The sequence below is a fragment of the Salmo trutta genome, chromosome 29 (genome assembly GCF_901001165.1).
Source record: "Salmo trutta chromosome 29, fSalTru1.1, whole genome shotgun sequence".
Classification (NCBI taxonomy): domain Eukaryota; kingdom Metazoa; phylum Chordata; class Actinopteri; order Salmoniformes; family Salmonidae; genus Salmo; species Salmo trutta.
The window spans coordinates 15125537-15144346 of record NC_042985.1 but is presented as its reverse complement, the minus strand read 5'-3'; the positions used below and the strand labels follow the sequence as shown (position 1 = coordinate 15144346).

The 18810-nt window shown below is 43.4% G+C and overlaps 1 protein-coding gene across 4 annotated transcripts; it reads left to right on the top strand.

Annotated features, from left to right (window-relative positions):
- The first annotated feature begins 1462 nt into the window (after nt 1-1462).
- On the top strand, nt 1463-17946 carry LOC115166993 (proline-serine-threonine phosphatase-interacting protein 1). 4 transcript variants are annotated; one of them, XM_029720986.1, is made up of 15 exons: nt 1464-1800; nt 2738-2838; nt 2994-3068; nt 7159-7193; nt 7272-7378; nt 7485-7547; nt 10204-10302; nt 12623-12668; nt 12889-12968; nt 14789-14887; nt 15114-15210; nt 15441-15537; nt 15787-16012; nt 16050-16109; nt 16303-17741. In XM_029720986.1, the coding sequence occupies exons 1-15, from the start codon at nt 1768-1770 to the stop codon at nt 16378-16380; spliced, it is 1296 nt and encodes a 431-aa protein (XP_029576846.1). In that variant the 5' UTR covers nt 1464-1767; the 3' UTR covers nt 16381-17741. The 4 variants fall into 4 exon arrangements, with proteins under 4 accessions (XP_029576848.1, XP_029576846.1, XP_029576847.1 ...); XM_029720988.1 differs by lacking the exon at nt 10204-10302 and having other exon boundaries at nt 1463-1800; XM_029720987.1 differs by lacking the exon at nt 16050-16109 and having other exon boundaries at nt 1471-1800; nt 17629-17946.
- Nucleotides 17947-18810: the final 864 nt, after the last annotated feature.

Below are 18810 nucleotides of genomic sequence, written 5' to 3'. Positions count from 1 at the left end.
AAAACCCTTGAGATTATTTAGGGTCCGGTGACATTATTGGTAATAAATGAGTTGATGACAAACAATACCGAGGAGTTGAAAATGTTAACTTGCAAGCCCAGTACCTCAGGCCTATCGTTTTGTCAGACAGAGTGCTATAATTCTAGTGCTGAACTGTCTGTATTGATTGTAATGCCCTCTGTAACCCGTCTCTGTCTCTGGGTAGATAATAGTAACTAGGTGATTCCCCTGCTAAGAGAGAGATTTTCACACATCTTATTGATCAGGAGGACAGTGAGAGACTGAGACACCACACAGCCATCCTTTCTCACTCTGAAAATCAATAGGCTTTCATGTGTTTGTTCACCCATGTGTTACCATGTCCTCAGTCACACATGCCCAGGGCACAATTGAGACATAAAACTGAGATTTAGGTTTTGGGTCGATTTTCGGTCTAGTGGGATTTGGTGGACCTATACAGTATTTTATTGTGCGTTAATGCTTAGTGCCACGAGGAGAGCAGAAAAGGTCTGTGTCTCCCTCTTGTGGTCATATTGTGAAACATACATTTATTGTAGCCCTAATCTGAATAAAGTATGTTTGTTTGCACTCCCGTTGAAATTAGAAAAACAATACTCCATATTCCAGTGTATAAATGCAACAAAAAACAGTTATGGGGACCAGTACCTTAATGTGATACTTAGGCCTATACCCATGGGCAAGTGGGGCAAGTGGCGGCACTGAGAACAGTGCCAAAGAAAAATTTACCAAACGTACACATGCCTTACTATGTCCAGTCCATGGATGTCCATTCTGAAGGATGACGCTGTCATCTTGTCATAGGTACGAGCGTAGGCTAAGCCTATTTAGCAAGTTGTTCTGGTTTACCTCTTGGTTTACCTCTTGGTTTACTTCCCGTCCCGTTGATGGCATTTTACCTGCATGGTCCTTTTCAAGAATTTGAATATGTAACCACAACATGTAGGCCTAATGTTTAACGTTGTGCTGCTACGTTGTTTCAACTTTCAAGGGGATGGTTTTATGTATCTCCCTGAGTAAACCACTAGAGGGCGGTATTTGTTAGCTGTTAAAGTTCAGTTAGTTGTCTGATGTTCACAGGTGGATAGGATGGCTTTTACAAGCAGCGGTTAATTGGAAAGCACATACTGTAGGCATATCAAACATATTATTAAACATAAATAAAAAACTATATTTATACAGATATTATTTATAATACATTTTAGTGTATTTTTTTAAACCTTTATTTAACTAGGCAAGTCATTTAATTTAGAACAAATTATTATTTACAATGACGGTCTACCCCGGCCAAACCCGGACGACGCTGGGCCAATTGTGCGCCGCCCTATGGAAATCCGATCACGGCCAGATGTGATACACCCTGGATATAATCAAATCAATGGCTATTCTTCATGAACAAGGGCACAATCTGTGCCCAATATAGTCTATGAATCCGTTTTAGGTCTGAAATTCTATATGATATATTATTCAAATAATAATCAAAACTGTAGTTATCTACATATCTCAGCAAGAGGCTGTGTCTGTGGATCGTGACATCACAGGGTACTTCTTCCTCATTCAAGCCCAATTCAAAGTTCAACAGTGATATTGCAGTTATAACAGCTGAGGCATTCTGGAGTTGTCCTTCATATATATATATATATTATCTCAATAAGGAATCTGTAAAACTTAAGTGGTTTATGTTTTTTGTAAAAGTTGATAAAGAGGATATTAACATTGAACTTTGAGGAAGTACATGTATAACACAGAATGACTCCCTTGCTGTTTAAAGATGCCTTTTGGGTAAGTTCACTCAGTCTGCTACCTTTGTCTCTTAATGTTCTGCGTTGGTGTGTGTAACTAGATATAACTAGATAGTCTACTGATAACTCATTTAAAAATCTCTATCCAGAAATATTAGTATTTTGTTGATTCTCAACCATTTACAGACTTGAAAGTGTAGTGAGCCTTTTAAAGCAAACAGGTATTAGGTTTCTAAAATATGACAATTGTCTGACAGAATATGATGTCCACAGTAATAACATGCCAATGAAATTTGGAACTGAAATGAGGGATGTGGGAAAGCTGGAATGGTCTGGGTTCAACTCTTACTGCTAACCCCTTAGATATGCACTGTAGGATATGCACTGTGCTTTCACCACAATTTCCTCATTTTAATCTGTTATAACTTATGAGGTATCATAGTATTTTTCCACAGGTGTTCCCCGAGGCGTTGGTTGCTATGGCTCCCTTCCTGCTCACGGTGGTTATGAATTTAGCCCTCTCATTGTCCAGATAGATTTGCATCCAAGGCAACAGTTGATAATCTGTCATCTTCAGACATGAAAGAGAACATATTAAATGGGTTTCTATTATGCTGTCTGCAACTAAAAGTTGTTCAAAGTGAATATTCTACGGTCCTCTGGACAGTCTTCTGACTATATTGTCTGTTGTTTGTAAGTACTGTAACAAGTTATGACGCAAGGCACATTTCAGTGAAAACGTCATATTAATCTTAAATGCTTTGTGAATTTCACCAGGTTCATATACCATGTTGCAAAGACACAAGACCCCATTCTATGGGAACCAATCCCTAAACAAGTTCCAACTTCTGTGGAATCTAACTGTTCAGTATGTGCCACTAAATACAGAGAAAACCAATGGGCAGTTTGAGTCAAACGTTTATGTTGTAACTATTGTGTAACTATGGATTACAACACATCTCTTTCTCTCTCTGTAGGGAGTTGATTTCACTAATCATCTGGGCTATGAGGTTCTGATTCAGAGACTATGTGATGGCAGGCGGATGTGCAAAGATGTGGAGGAACTGCTGAAGATGAGGTAGGGTTTCTCTGACGTCATTAAAACTTCATACAAAATGCACGCAGGGATGTCAGCAGTGATTGCACACTGAATCGGAATGTTCATACAACTCAAAGATTGGTCTACACTACAAAACACAGCACTTTTAAGTCTGCCTGTTTGTCTGTCTACAGGGCCATGGCAGAAGAGAGGTATGGGAAGGATCTGGTGACAATAGCACGTAAAGCTGGGGGACAGACAGAGATCAGGTAAATGGCTGGTTACGTACATATATAGAGATGATATGTTTGGACAATTTCCATAATACCTACTGTGCACAAGTTAGCCAAAATGTTGTCATAACAGATACAAATAACATTGGGGGGGGGGGGGGGAGACGTTGGCCCAAATCAAATGTAATGTTCTTTTTTTTCTTTAAATAATTTGCCATAACCTGGCGTGGCGCGCCTGCTACTTGCTTATATGCCACAACCACTTCACAGGCAATATAATAGGTAGTCAATAGAATAATATAGTGGTATTGTTAGAACATAATAATGATAGAGTCAGGGTTCAGTAGTGGCACACAATGCCATTAAGTCACACATACTAGCCCTCGTGGAATCATTGCCACCAGAGAGAGAGAGAAAATGTGTGTGTGTGCATCCTCAATCCAGTTTCCTGTTCGCACAGTTAATCTTTGCACCATTGCTAATAAGCCAGTCAAGTGACATGGTAAAGTTGGACGCAGAGAAGAGACCAGACGAGGAATCAGTGGTTAAGGATAAACATAATAATGTATTGAGGACGGGAGCTGCAGGATCACAGTACACTTGAAACAAACACTAAGTCTTGAAAACTCACTCAGGAAACAAAGGCACACAGTAAACAATTCAAGCTTCTGCAAAGGACAACAGAAAACACACCTCTTAACAGGGAAATCATTATCGCCTTGGGTCAGGTTCTCCTGTCTGGGCTTGTCGGACCGTGGTCTCAGTACTCCATATCACAGGGTCCACAATGCGGGAGCTGGGGATGATGGGCTGGGAGTCCCTCTCCTCGTTAGAGGTATCGTGTTGGTGGGACAGGACGTATACTTTCTGATTCTTGGATCCTGGGCGATAGGCTAGTGTGAAATCGAACCTGTTTAAAAACAGCCCACCTAGCCTGGCGAGTGTTCAACCTCTTGGCTTCTTGAATGGAGACCAAGTTCTTATGGTCTGTCCAGATCATGAAAGGATGGGGTGCCCTCTCCAACCAGTGTCTCCACCCCTCAAGGGCCCACTTAACTGCCAAGAGCTCACAGTTGCCTACATCATAGTTGCGTTCCGCTGGCAAGAACCACTTGGAGAGAAAAGCGCATGGATGCAGTTTCTTGTCCTCCTCGTTCTGCTATGAAAGGGCCACCCCTGCGCCGGTGTCCGAGGCTTCCACCTCTACCACAAAGAGCCGAGTAGTATCAGGATGAACGAGGATGGGTCCAGAGGTGAAACATCCCTTGAGCTCCGTGAATACACTGTCAGCCTGAGGAGTCTAGTAAAAACGGGCCTGGGACTTAAAAATAATAATAATATAACCTTTATTTAACTAGGCAAGTCAGTTAAGAACAAATTCTTATTTACAATGACGGCCTACCCCGGCCAAACCCGGACGACGCTGGGCAAATTGACTTGCGGGTTAGGACCATGAGAGGCGCTGCCACTGCACCAAAGTTGAGTATAAAACGCCTGTAAAAATTGTTTAACCCGAGGAACCGCTGGACCTGCTTGAGTGAGGTGGGACGGGGCCAGTCGGCGACCGCCTCAACGTTTTTGGGGTCCATTTGGATGCCTGCGGTAGAGATAATGTGACCCAGGAAGGAAACTTTGGATACGTGGAACTCACACTTCTCTACCTTGACATATAGTTGGCTCTGCAGGAGGCATCTCAGGACTTGGCGGACGTGCAGTATGTGTTCCGGAAGGGTTTTGGAGAAGATCAGGATGTCATTGAGGTAAACAAAGAGAAACCGATTCAACATATCCCTAAGAGTGTCATTGATCAATGCTTGAAAGACTGCCGGTGAGTTCAATAATCCGAAGGGCATGATTAAATACTCATAGTGTCCACTAGGGGTGTTAAAGGCAGTTTTCCACTCATCTCCCTGATGCTCACCAGATTTTAAGTGTTGTGGAGGTCCAATTTGGTGAAGAATTGGGCCAACTCCAAGACGGCGGAGGTCAGGGGTAGGAGGTAACGATTCTTGATTGTAATCCAGTTCAGCCCTCTGTAATCGATGCAAGGATTCAGGCCTCCATCCTTCTTACCCACGAAGCCTGCTTCAGGGATTGAGAGATAGTACAGACGGGCCTGGGTAGGTGTGGAGCCGGGTAGGAGTTCTATGGCACAGTCGTATGAACAATGTGGAAGAAGGGTGGTGGCTTGCCTCTTACTGAAGGCCTCCAGGAGGTTGAAGTATTCAGGAGGGAGAGCGGAGAAGTCTTGGACTTCAATGGATGCAGGAGGACATAGCGAGGCTCTTGGTGGGGGTCTTAGACATTTAGTCTGGCAGTCCTTACCCCAGTCTAGTAGGTGTCCCGTGGACCAGGAAAATAGTGGGTTATGTAGTGCTATCCAGGGGTACCCTAGGATAAGGGGGTTCTCGGGAGCAGCGATCAAAAGAAAACTAAGAGTCTGAGTGTTTCACCCCAGCCTGCGGTAGAATATACTTGGTCTGATATTCCACCTGACTGGAGAAAATGGGCCGTCCATCGAGGGCTTGAATCTGCAGAGGGATGGGACATTTCACGCAGGTGATTGGTAATTATCTGGCAAAGTCCTGATCAATAACATTATCTGTGGCCCCGGAGTCCATGAAGGCTTGAATCTGGTGCTGACGGTTGTCCCAGTGGAGGGTTGCGAGTAGTGACAGACAGTGATTGGGAGGTAGCTGCACAGCTCGTCAGGGTCTCCCCTTGTCCTGGCGAGCCCCTGGCGTTTCCCGTCAGCTCTGGGCAGGTAGCACAGAGATGGCCGAGACCTCCGCAGTAGAGGCAGCAGCCGTCGCGGTGGCACCTGTCATGCACCTGTGGACTCAGACGTGTGGGTCCCAGCTGCATGGGCTCCTCAATGCTGGTTTCGGGGGGCTTAAGGTGCTCAGGAAACCGAGATACTGGGGTGGAGTCAAAAAGGCGCTGTCTCACGCATTCTCAAGGCGGTTGTCGATCCTGATTGCCAGCATTATCAGGGACTCAAGGTCCTCTCCCAGTTCCCGAGAGGCCAGTTCATCCTTGGAGTTAGACAAACCCTGGTGGAAAGCAGTTACCAGGACCTTCGTATTCCACCCACTCTCGGAGGCGAGGTTGTGGAACTCAATGGCGAAGTCTGCAACTGGTCTGGCCCCTTGGCAGATGTTGAACAGTCGGCTGGCCACTTCTCTTCCGCCGACTGGGTGGTCGAAGACTCAGCAATGAAGGCTAATATGGAGCTGCAGGATGGTGGCTGCTGTTCCCACACCGCCATTGCCCACGCCAGGGCCTTGCCCGATAGTAGAGAGATGATGTAGGCGATCATGGCCGATTGGTGTGGAATGAGAAGGACTGCAGTTCGAACACCAGAGAACACTGAATGAGGAAGGAACCCCTTGCATCCTCCCGGGTGGCCGTCAAACTGCTCAGGGGCTGGGATCTTGGGTTCCCGGTGCAGGTTCCCTGGAGGAACTACGGCGACATCTGTAGCGCTGGGCGATGAGACTTGGACATTGGCCCCTCTTGGGTTGAGGTTGGACTGTGGTTGGAGGGAGTTGGTAAGTGCCCGGAGGGTCTCTGATATTTGGGAGAGTTGTTCTTGCTGCCTCCCCAGCAGTGCTCCTTGGTGGGTTACAACATTCTTGATCTGAGTGATCTCTGCTGGGTCCATGTTTGGTGCAGAAGCTTGCTGTGACGTGGTAAGGTTGGACCCAGGTGCAGAGAGGAGACCAGACGAGGAATCAGTGGTTAAGGATAAACATACTTTACTGAGAAACAGTAGCCGCAGGATCACAGTACACATGAAAAAACAACAAACACTAAGTCTCAAAACCTCACTCAGGAAACGACCGTACACGGTAAACAATTCAAGCTTCTGCAAAAGACAACAGAAAACACACCTCTTTTAACAGGGAAATCATAATGAATAAATTGGACACACCAGAGTGTCGTTAATGTCTCTAGGACAGTGTCTGCTGCCCTCTGTTGACAGGTGGCACCATGACAAGTCATTGATATCTAGATACAGTTGAATGCAGTGATTTGGCAATCTGTTTATGCATACTGTGTTTAACTAGTATTTAGTATGCTACACTACCTGTTATTGATAAATGCCTCATTCCTATTTTTTCAGCACTCTGAAAGCCTCCTTTGATCAACTTAAAACACGTAAGTTGATCCTGTCTACTGCATCTCTCTCAACAAAGCCCAATGACACTTTACTAAAATAACTGTTTCCTTTGACAGAAATTGAAAACATCGGGAATCTGCATATCCAGCTATCCGGAATGTTACGGGAAGAGATCAAGAAGATGGAAATATTCAGAGAGCGGCAGAAAGAACAGAGGAAAAAGGTTTGAAATGTGTTATTGAGTGCTTATTTCATTTTGAAAATACATTTTGAAAACCTGTGCCAGTAGGTGCCAGTAAATTTCAATCATGTTGTTTGTCCTCGTTCAGTTTGAGGGGATTATGGAGAAAGTTCAGAAGATGAAGGTGTCCTTATACAAGAAGACCATGGAGGTAGGCATACTATTTACTCAGGGAATTACATACTGACTTAATAAGTCAGCTTAAGTACTGAGGTACATACACAGATGGTAATATAACAGTCTGAATGTGGGACTTTATCCACATGCTTAGAAAAATAGGTATCTAGAATTTAAGGGTGCTTCAGATGTCCCCATAGGAGACAGGTGGCAGGTAGTCTAGCATTTAAGTTAAGAGCATTGGGCCAGTAACTGAAAGGTCAGTGGTTTGAATCTCAGAGCAGACTAGGTGAAAAATCTGCCTACGTGCCCTTGAGCAAAGCACTTAACCATAATTGCTCCTGTAAGTCACTGAATAAGAGCGTCTGCTAAATGACTTAAATGTGAAATGAGAATCCTTTGAAGAACCCTATTGGTTCCTGGTAGAACCCTTTCCACAGAGTGTTCTACATTGAACCCAAAAGGATTCCACCTGAAAACCAAAAGGGTTCTAGCTGGAACCAAAAAGGGTTCTCCTATGGGGACAGCCAAAGAACACTTTTGGAACCTGTTTTTCTGAGTGCAGTGTAAGAGTTCATACCCAGAAAAGAGGAAGGCTGACATTACACCCAGTAGACCTAGCTACGCCTCAGAGATGGGTGAGCTACCCAAGAGAGAACATACATCACAGTGCAATTCTGCAAGAGGAAGAGGGTAGGAAACAAAGTATAGACACACACACCTACACACCAACCACAGACTTTGGCCCTATTATAGTGGGGAACTGGTAGGATAACACAGGCCTTGAAAATGAACATTTTGGTCTGCATCAATACGGATCTCACCTCTCATAGTCTCATGATTTATGCTCAATTATAAACCGGGTGATTTGAGTCCTGATGGCTGGTATATCAAACCGTATACCACGGGTTTGACAAAAACATGTATTTTTGTGGTCTAATTACGTTGGTAACCAGTTTATAAAATACTAATAAGGCACCTCGGGGGTTTGTGGTATATGGTCAATATATCACAGTTAAGGGGCTGTATTCCAGGCACTCAACGTTGCGTAAAGGGGAAGAACAGTCCTTAGCTGTGGTATATTGTCCACATATCACATCTCCTCGGGCCTTATTGCTCAAATATACATAAACTTGGACATATTTTCGTGAGTATCATTATAGTATCATACTTACACCCTGTATAACACCCTGTATACAGTGCCTTCGGAAAGTATTCAGACCCCTTGACTTTTAATATTGATGAAATTGTTTTCTTTCCCTCATCAATCTACACACAATACCCCATAATGACAAAGAAAAAAAAGTTTTCTACACATTTTTGCAAATGTATTAAAACTAAAAAACTGAAATATTACATTTACATAAGTATTTAGACCCTTTACTCAGTACTTTGTTGAAGAATCTTTGGCAGTGATTACAGCCTTGCGTATTCTTGGGTATGACACTTGGCACACCTGTATTTGGGGAGTTTTTCCCATTCTTCTCAGCAGATCCTCTCAAGCTATGTCAGGTTGGATGGGGAGCGTCGCTGCACAGCTATTTTCAGGTGTCTCCAGAGATGTTCGATCGGGTTCAAGTCCAGGCTCTGGCTGGGCCACTCAAGGACATTCAGAGACGTGTCCCAAAGCCACTTCTGCATTGTCTTGGCTGTGTGCTTAGGGTTGTTGTCTTGTTGGAAGGTGAACCTTCACCCCAGTCTGAGGTCCTGAGCACTCTGGAGCAGGTTTTCATCAAGGCCTTTCTCCCCCGATTGGCTGGGCGGCCAGCTCTATGAAGAGTCTTAGTGTCCAAACTTCTTCCATTTAAGAATGATGGAGGCCACTATGTTCTTTGGGACCCTCAATGTTGCAGAAATGTTTTGTACCCTTCCCCAGATTTGTGCCTCGACACAATCCTGTCTCAGAACTCTACAGACAATTCCTTCAACCTCATGGCTTGGTTTTTGCTCTGACATGCACTGTCAACTGTAGGACCCTATTTGACAGGTGTGTGCCTTTACAACTCATATCCAATCAATTTAATTTACCACAGGTGGACTCCAATCAAGTTGTAGAAACATATCAAGGATGATCAGTGGAAACAGGATGCACCTGTGCTCAATTTCGAATTTCATAGCAAAGTGTCTGAATACTGTTTTTTATTTTAATACATTTGCAAAAAAATTCTACAAACATGTTTTCACTTTATAATTATGGGGTATTGTGTGTAGATTGCTGAGGATTACATTTTTTATTTAATCAATTTTAGAATAAGGCTGTAACGCAACGAAATGTTGAAAAAGTCAAGGGGTCTGAATACTTTCCGAAGGCACTGTATAACCATATTCTCTATGCGAGCATTTACATACCGAATAGATTAGCTACATCGTTAGGCTACTCTGTGGTGAGACAAGTGACAAGAGCCAATGGCAGAGTGACATAAATGGAGCTAAAGCGGTGAAGACTGATTATCCTGTACAAGAAACAACCAATCTGAAGCCAGAAATACATATTGATCTAAATGTTTGCTTAAACTGCTGAGTGAGGACTGCACCATTCGCCATTTTGACATTGCATACAGTTACATACAGTTTTACAGAGATCCAACATTGCTACAGGTTTTATTGATTGTTACATAAAACATGACACCACAGACCACTGTGGCTGCTTCAATGATGATTCCCTGAATGTCTCTTCTGTCCATCTCCAGTCTAAGAAATCCTATGAGCAGAAATGCAAAGAAGCAGACGAGGCAGAGCAGCTTGCTGACAGGAGCACCACAGCCACAACACCAAAACAGTCTGAGAAGGTAACACCACCTCCCCAAACCCTGGAACTATACAAACACACAGCCCCCAAGCAGTCTGAGAAAGTATTGTAATCCCCCATACCTGGAATTACACACACACAGCCACAACACCAAACCAGTCTGAGAAGGTAACACCACTGCCAACCCTGCAATTATACACATGTAATACACCTAGTTATTCAGTGCATTCGGAAAGTATTCAGACCCTTTCACTTTTTCCAAATGTAGTTACCTTACAGCCTTTCTTCTAAAATGGATTAAATTATATTTTTTACTCATCAGTCTCTACACAATAACCCATAATGACAAAGCGAAAACAGGTTGTCATAATATGTTTGCAAATGTATTAAAAATAAAAGTAGAAATACCTTATTTACATAAGTATTTAGACCCTTTGCTACGAGACTCGAAATTGAGCTCAAGTGCCTCATGTTTCCATTGATCATCCATTGAGATGTTCCTACAACTTGATTGGAGTTCACCTGTGGTAAATTCAATTGATTGATTGGACATGATTTGTAAAGGCACACACCTGTCTATATAAGGTCCCACAGTTGACAGTATATGTCAGAGCAAAAACCAAACCATGAGGTCGAAGGAATTTTCCGTAGAGCTCTGAGACAGGATTGTGTCGAGGCACAGATCTGGGGAAGGGTACAAAAACATTTCTGCAGCATTGACGGTCCCCAAGAACACAGTGGCCTCCATCATTCTTAAATGGAAGAAGTTTGGAACCACCAAGACTCTTCCTAGAGCTGGCCGCCCAGCCAAACTGAGCAATCGGGGGAGAAAGGCCTTGGTCAAGGAGGTGACCAAGAACCCGATGGTCACGCTGACAGAGCTCCAGAGTTCCTCTGTGGAGATGGGAGAACCTTCCAGAAGGACAACCAGCTCTGTAGCACTCCACCAAGCAGGCCTTTATTGTAGAGTGGCCAGACGGAAGCCACTCCTCAGTAAAAGGCACATGACAGCCCACTTGGAGTTTGCCAAAAGCCACCTAAAGGACTCTCAGACCATGAAAAACAAGATTCAACAAGATTCTCTGGTCTGATGAAACCAAGATTGAACTCTTTGGCCTGAATGCCAAACGTCACATCTGGAGGAATCCTGGCACCATCCCTAAAATGAAGCAGGGTGGTGGCAGCATCATGCTGTGGGGATGTTTTTCAGCGGCAGGGACTGGGAGACTAGTCAGGATCGAGGGAAAGAGCAAAGTACAGAGAGATCCTTGATGACAACCTGCTCCAGAGTGCTCAGGACCTCAGACTGGGGCAAAGGTTCACCTTCGAACAGGACAACCCTAAGCCCACAGCCAAGATAATGCAGGAGTGGCTTCGGGACAAGTCTCTGAATGTCCTTGAGCCAGAGCCCGGACTTGAACCCAATCGAACATCTCTGGAGAGACCTGGAAATAGCTGTACAGCGATGCTCCCCATCCAACCTGACAGAGCTTGAAAGGATCTGCAGAGAAGAATGGGAGAAACTCCCCAAATACAGGTGTGCCAAGCTTGTAGCGTCATACCCAAGAAGACTCTGAGTCTGTGATCACTACCAAAGGTGCTGCAACAAAGTCCTGAGTAAAGGGTCTGAATAGTAATGTAAATGTAATATTTCCTTTTTTTATATATAAATTTGTGAAAACGTGTAAAAACCTGTTTTGCTTTGTCATTATGGGGTATTGTGTGTAGATTGATGACACAAAAAAAACTATTTAATACATTTTAGAATAAGGCTGTAACGTAATAAAATGGGGAAAGGTCTGAATACTCTCCGAATGCACTTTAGTTCTTGTTGTGCTACTGCAACTCAATTTCTCAGTATCAGAGAAGGCTATGAAACAGTTCCCTTTGTTACTGTTTTCCTACTACAAGTAAAACAGTGGTATAGTGGAGGAAAACGCAAATAAACGCAGTCTACCCACTTTCTTCTTTTGCCCAACAGTTCATCCACCTTTTGTAGAAAAATGCATTGAAAGAATAGGAAGTGTTACTTTTTTCACCACGGCCAGCGATCAGAGTTTACCCACCTCTTTTTTTCTTATTTTCTTGTAAACTAGACTGGTTCTGTGAGTCTAAATTGGTTATAATGCAAGGCATTTACAAATGAATGTCCAATGAAATGATGGCAATTCCTGGTATTTAGTTATCTATTTATTAGAAATGTTTGTTCTGTGTGCTGTAGAGGAACAGAGAGTCAGGAGAGTAAAGAGAACACATCCTGATATTTTCTTCTAAAGGAGAACTGTCTCTTTTATTTTTTGGTTTAGCAGTCACGTTTTGATTCAGAGCATGACCAGTTCCTCTACTGCTGTCTTTCTCAGGTACAACACAAGGCCAAGCAATGCAGACAGGCCGTCACTGAAGCAGGTCTGAATCATACCATACAATATACTGTGCTTTTCTTTGTTGGTGATCATATCAAAGGATGAATGAATCAATGAATCTGTAAATCCATTACGAATGTATTATCATTGATCTGATTATTTAAAAAACATTTATTTATTATTGTAATCCAAGTAAAGAAGACTGCTTAGGATGCAATAAATGTAAAGTATTCCCTAACCTCTATTGTGCTCCACCTGTACAGAGAAACAATACATGTTGAACGTAGAGCAGCTGGAGAGAGTTCGTCAGGACTGGGAGGGAACACACAAGAGCACATGTGAGGTTAGAGCTCTCTGTTACACAGCAACAACTTTTCACATTGCACCCACCCACAACTGTTACTAGCCCAACTACAACCTCACACCACAGCACACCACACCCCCTTCCGCAGTATGTCTGAGTAGGCCTATATCTCTCAGTATAACACCCCCCTGTGGCTTATGTACATACATCCAGAATAGACTACACTGTTAGAACAAAAAGGTGCTATCTAGAACCTAAAAGGGTTCTTCGGCTTTCCCCGTAGGAGAACCCTTTGAAGATGCCTTTTTGGTTCCAGGTAGAACTCTTTTGGGTTCCATGTAGAACCCTTTACACAGAGTTCTACATGGAACCAAAAAAGGTTACTCTATGACGTCAGCCAAAGAACCCTTTTGGAACCCTTTTTTTCGAAGAGTGTAGGTCAGAGTATGTCATTCACAATAAAGCATGGTGCCTCTCAAAGCACAATATTGAATGTTACCGATTGAGCAGGTAAGCCTGATGAATCAGCTATTACAGTAGCTTGTAAAGCTATTTAGAGCCTGGTTACGCCTGGTTAGCCTCCTTAATGTATGCAGAGCCTGGTTACGCCTGGTTAGCCTCCTTAATGTATGCAGAGCCTGGTTACGCCTGGTTAGCCTCCTTAATGTATGCAGAGCCTGGTTACGCCTGGTTAGCCTCCTTAATGTATGCAGAGCCTGGTTACGCCTGGTTAGCCTCCTTAATGTATGCAGAGCCTGGTTACGCCTGGTTAGCCTCCTTAATGTATGCAGAGCCTGGTTACGCCTGGTTAGCCTCCTTAATGTATGCAGAGCCTGGTTACGCCTGGTTAGCCTCCTTAATGTATGCAGAGCCTGGTTACGCCTGGTTAGCCTCCTTAATGTATGCAGAGCCTGGTTACGCCTGGTTAGCCTCCTTAATGTATGCAGAGCCTGGTTACGCCTGGTTAGCCTCCTTAATGTTTGCAGTCGCTTTTGAGCCAGATTGTATACTTAACAAAAATATAAATGCAACATGCAACCATTTCATTTATTTTATAGAGTTACAGTTCATATTAGGAAATCAGTTAATTTAAATAAATTCATTAGGAACTAATCTATGGATTTCACATGACTGCGAATACCAATATGCATCTGTTGGTCACAGATATCACAGATATAAAAATGGGCCTCAGGATCTCGTCACGGTATTTTTGTGCATTCAAATTGCAATTGCATTCGTTGTCTGTAGCTTATGCCTGCCCATACCATAACCCCACCGCCACCATGAGGCACTCTGTTCACAACGTTGACATCAGCAAACCGCTCGCCCTCATGACAGCATACACATTGTCTGCGGTTGTGAGGCCGGTCGGGCGTACTGCCTAGTTCTCTAAAAAGACGTTGGAGGTGGCTTATGATAGATAAATGAACATTCACTTTTCGGGTAACAGTTCTGGTGGACATTCCTGCAGTCAGCATGTCAATTGCACACTCCCTCAAAACTTGAGACATCTGTGGCATTCTGTTGTGTGACAAAACGACACGTTTTAGATTGGCCTTTTATTGTCCCCAGCACAAGGTGCACCTGTGTAATGATCATACTGTTTAATTAGCTTCTTGATATACCACACCTGTCAGGTGGATGGATTATCTTGACAATGAGAAATGCTCACTAACAGGGATGTTAACAAATTTGTGCTCAAAATTTGAGAGAAATACGTTTTTTTGTGTGTATGGAACATTTTTGGGATCTCATGAAACATGGGACCAACACTTTACGTTACATTTATATTTTTGTTCAGTGTGTATATATAGGGATGATTAAAGGTTTGTACTGTATGTGTGTCTCTGCTGTTCCAGGTGTTTCAGCAGCAGGAGGTGGACCGCATCACTATCCTCAGGTGTGCCCTCTGGGACCACTGTAATCACTTCTCTGTGCAATGTGTCAAAAACGACGAGGTGAGCTCAACAATGACCACACTTCAGACAATAAGCAAATGGATTATGTATGGGTCCATGAACTACTGTCTACATTAAACTCTATTAGTACCAGTACCACACTGTCTAACATGCAATGTATCTGGTGATCAACCGAAATGGATCCTATTTGTCAACCCAGAACAATTTAAATCAATGAAGCCTCTTTGAAGATTGAGCATGAATATGAGAAATGTTTTTTTTACAGTTTTACGAGGAGGTGAGGAATATTCTGGAGACGTGTGACATCACAGCAGATAACAACTGTTTCATAGAGATGAAGACAACAGGTTCAAGTCCACCAGGTAAGAGATCACTGAATACAGGAACAGAGCGTGAAGGGCCAGGGTTGCTGTCAACATTGGCACCAATGGCAAACACTTCTTAGAGTAATTGTAATGGGTTTGTACTGTGTGTCTCTGCTTTTCAAGTGTAACAGTTCCTCTTAATAACATTTGCCATTTGTAATATTATACGCAATACAGCTCTATTGGCTATGCTTAATTTCTGTGGACTTCCATCCTCTTCTCTCTAGACCCCGTTGTGTTTGAGAACTACTATGAGAGGGAGCCATCGCCAACGGGCGACAACAACGGCAGCACTCGCTTCGGAGGGGGAGGGGTCAGGAAAAGGTCAGTTAGCAGAACTTGGGACTCGTAGGGGCAGTTTCCTGAAGACAATCGAGGAGTAGGCTAAATTGTGTCCAGGAAACCACCCCATAGTGTTTCTGCGAAAAAAGCTCTATCACTTTGTAACACTGAAATAACAGTTGAATGCATAGGAATTCTAATATGGACATTGTATCACTACATTCTCATAGCTATACATCATCTACACATTCATATATATTTGAGAATGCGACATGAAAAATATTTGTGCAGGTTCTCCAATCTTCTGCCACGAAACTCTGGTTCAAAGATGAGTATCAGTGAGGGTTCAACTTCCGAGCCAGCGGCGCCACCTGTTGGTCAAACAGTGCCTGAGAGTTCAGATGGAGTGTATGCATCCATACCTGGCTTCCAGTCTGCAGCTGCAGCGGCCCTGCCTGCAGTGACAACCGATGAGGATGATGATACCTTCATGGTGTTCTATGACTACTCTGCACAGGTGAAACCTGCACACAGTTACAGGTGTCAAGTTATAGGTGAAACCTGCACACAGTTACAGGTGTCAAGTTATAGGTGAAACCTGCACACAGTTACAGGTGTCAAGTTATAGGTGAAACCTGCATACACAGTTACAGGTGTCAAGTTACAGGTAAAACCTGCACACACAGTTACAGGTGTCAAGTTACAGGTGAAACCTGCACACAGTTACAGGTGAAACCTGCACACACAGTTAGAGGTGTCAAGTTACAGGTGAAACCTGCATACACGGTTACATGTGTCATGTTACAGGTGAAACCTGCACACAGTTACAGGTGTCAAGTTACAGGTGAAACCTGCACACAGTTACAGGTGTCAAGTTACAGGTGAAACCTGCACACAGTTACAGGTGTCAAGTTACAGGTGAAACCTGCACACAGTTACAGGTGTCAAGTTACAGGTGAAACCTGCACACAGTTACATTTGTCAAGTTACAGGTGAAACCTGCATACACAAATACAGACGCCAAGTTACCGGTGAAACCTGCAAACACGGTTACATGTGTCATGTTACAGGTGAAACCTGTGTACACGGTTACATGTGTCATGTTACAGGTGAAACCTGCAAACACGGTTACATGTGTCATGTTACAGGTGAAACCTGCACACAGTTACAGGTGAAACCTGCACACACAGTTACATGTGTCAAGTTACAGGTGAAACCTGCATACACGGTTACATGTGTCATGTTACAGGTGAAACCTGCACACAGTTACAGGTGAAACCTGCACACACAGTTACATGTGTCAAGTTACAGGTGAAACCTGCATACACAGTTACATGTGTCAAATTACAGGTGAAACCTGCGTACACGGTTACATGTGTCATGTTACAGGTGAAACCTGCACACAGTTACAGGTGAAACCTGCATACACGGTTACATGTGTCATGTTACAGGTGAAACCTGCATACACGGTTACATGTGTCATGTTACAGGTGAGACCTGTGTACACGGTTACATGTGTCATGTTACAGGTGAAACCTGCGTACACGGTTACATGTGTCATGTTACAGGTGAAACCTGCGTACACGGTTACAGGTGTCATGTTACAGGTGAGATCTGCGTACACGGTTACATGTGTCATGTTACAGGTGAAACCTGTGTACACGGTTACATGTGTCATGTTACAGGTGAAACCTGCATACACGGTTACATGTGTCATGTTACAGGTGAGACCTGTGTACACGGTTACATGTGTCATGTTACAGGTAAAACCTGTGTACACGGTTACATGTGTCATGTTACAGGTGAAACCTGCGTACACGGTTACATGTGTCATGTTACAGGTGAAACCTGCGTACACGGTTACAGGTGTCATGTTACAGGTGAGACCTGCGTACACGGTTACAGGTGTCATGTTACAGGTGAAACCTGCGTACACGGTTACATGTGTCAAGTTACAGACGTCATTACAGAACTCTGACATGAAATATAACTAGTTGAGATATTGATGGATCATGTTTACATAAACTTTTCCACTGATCTGTATTATACTGTATGTGTGTACTGTATATGAGCCATACAGTAATTCAAAGCCTCATACTTCTATTACTAACAATATGTTCCCTGTGCTCCCAGGACCCAGAGGAGCTGTCAGTGTCTAAAGGGGATGTGGTGTTGGTGATAGAACAGAGTGAAGACGGCTGGTGGACAGTGGAGAGAAACGGACAGGTTGGGCTGGTACCTGGCTCCTACCTGGCCAAAGTCTAGACATAGTCACACACACATTCATGCATGGACATACACACACGCACCCGCACACACTCATGCACACAGGTACACGGATTCACACACAGATACTCATGCACAATCACCCGTACATACTGTAGTCTTCAAAACCTTACTATGCATAACCCAGATGCAGCTCACAGACGGATGGTCTGACATTCTCCTGTAGAATTCTGATACAGACCAGAATTCATGGTTCCTTCTATTAAGGCAAGTCGTCCAGGTCCTGAGGCAGCAAAGCATCCCCAAACCATCACACTACCACCATACTTGACTGTGGGTATAAGGTTCTTAGTGTAGAATGCAGTGTTTGGATTTCACTAGGCATAATGGAACCCATGTCATCCAAAAAGTTATACTTTTGACTCATCTGTCCATAGAACATTCAAGAGTCTTGATGATCATGCATGTGCTTTTTTGCAAAGTTGAATCAACTTTTTGGATGATATGGATCCCATTTTTTTTGTTTTAGAATGGCCTAGTCACAGTCCAGACCTAATCCCAATTTTGATGTTGTGACAAGACTTGAAACAAGCAGTTCATGCTTGAAAACCCACAAATGTCAGAGTTAAAGCAGTACTGCATGCAAGAGTGGGCCAACATTCCTACACAGCGATGTGAGACTGAACAACTACAGGAAGCATTTGGTTGCAGTCATTGAAGCTACAGGTGGCACAAAGTTACTGAGCATTGGAGGGCAATTACTTTTTCACACAGGGGAATTGGGTGTTGTATAACTTTATTACTTAAATAAGTAAAATAAATATTTTGTTGTCATTTGTAAACTCCGGCCCTTTAATCTAATATTAGGTTTTGGTTGAAGATCTGAAAACCCTCAGAATCAAAAATATGAAAAAGTAAAAATCAGAAAGGGGGAAAATACTTTTTCACAGCAGTGTAGGGAATCTCAGATACCATACAGAAAACTAGTCAAACTTTAACTGTATCAACTGTAAATGTGTGAGGATAAAATAACTGCACTTGTCTACACCAACCTGAGAAGTGATCTACAAGAGAAAGTAGAAGTGTATC

Bases quoted from the DNA above. Each gene is read 5' to 3' on its own strand.
- LOC115166993 (XM_029720986.1), top strand. From the start codon at position 1,768: ATGACTCCCTTGCTGTTTAAAGATGCCTTTTGG. The intron at 7,194-7,271 runs GTAAGTTGATCC...TTCCTTTGACAG, and splicing joins CTTTGATCAACTTAAAACAC to AAATTGAAAACATCGGGAAT. The intron at 16,110-16,302 runs GTGTCAAGTTAT...GTCATGTTACAG, and splicing joins AAACCTGCACACAGTTACAG to GTGAAACCTGCACACAGTTA.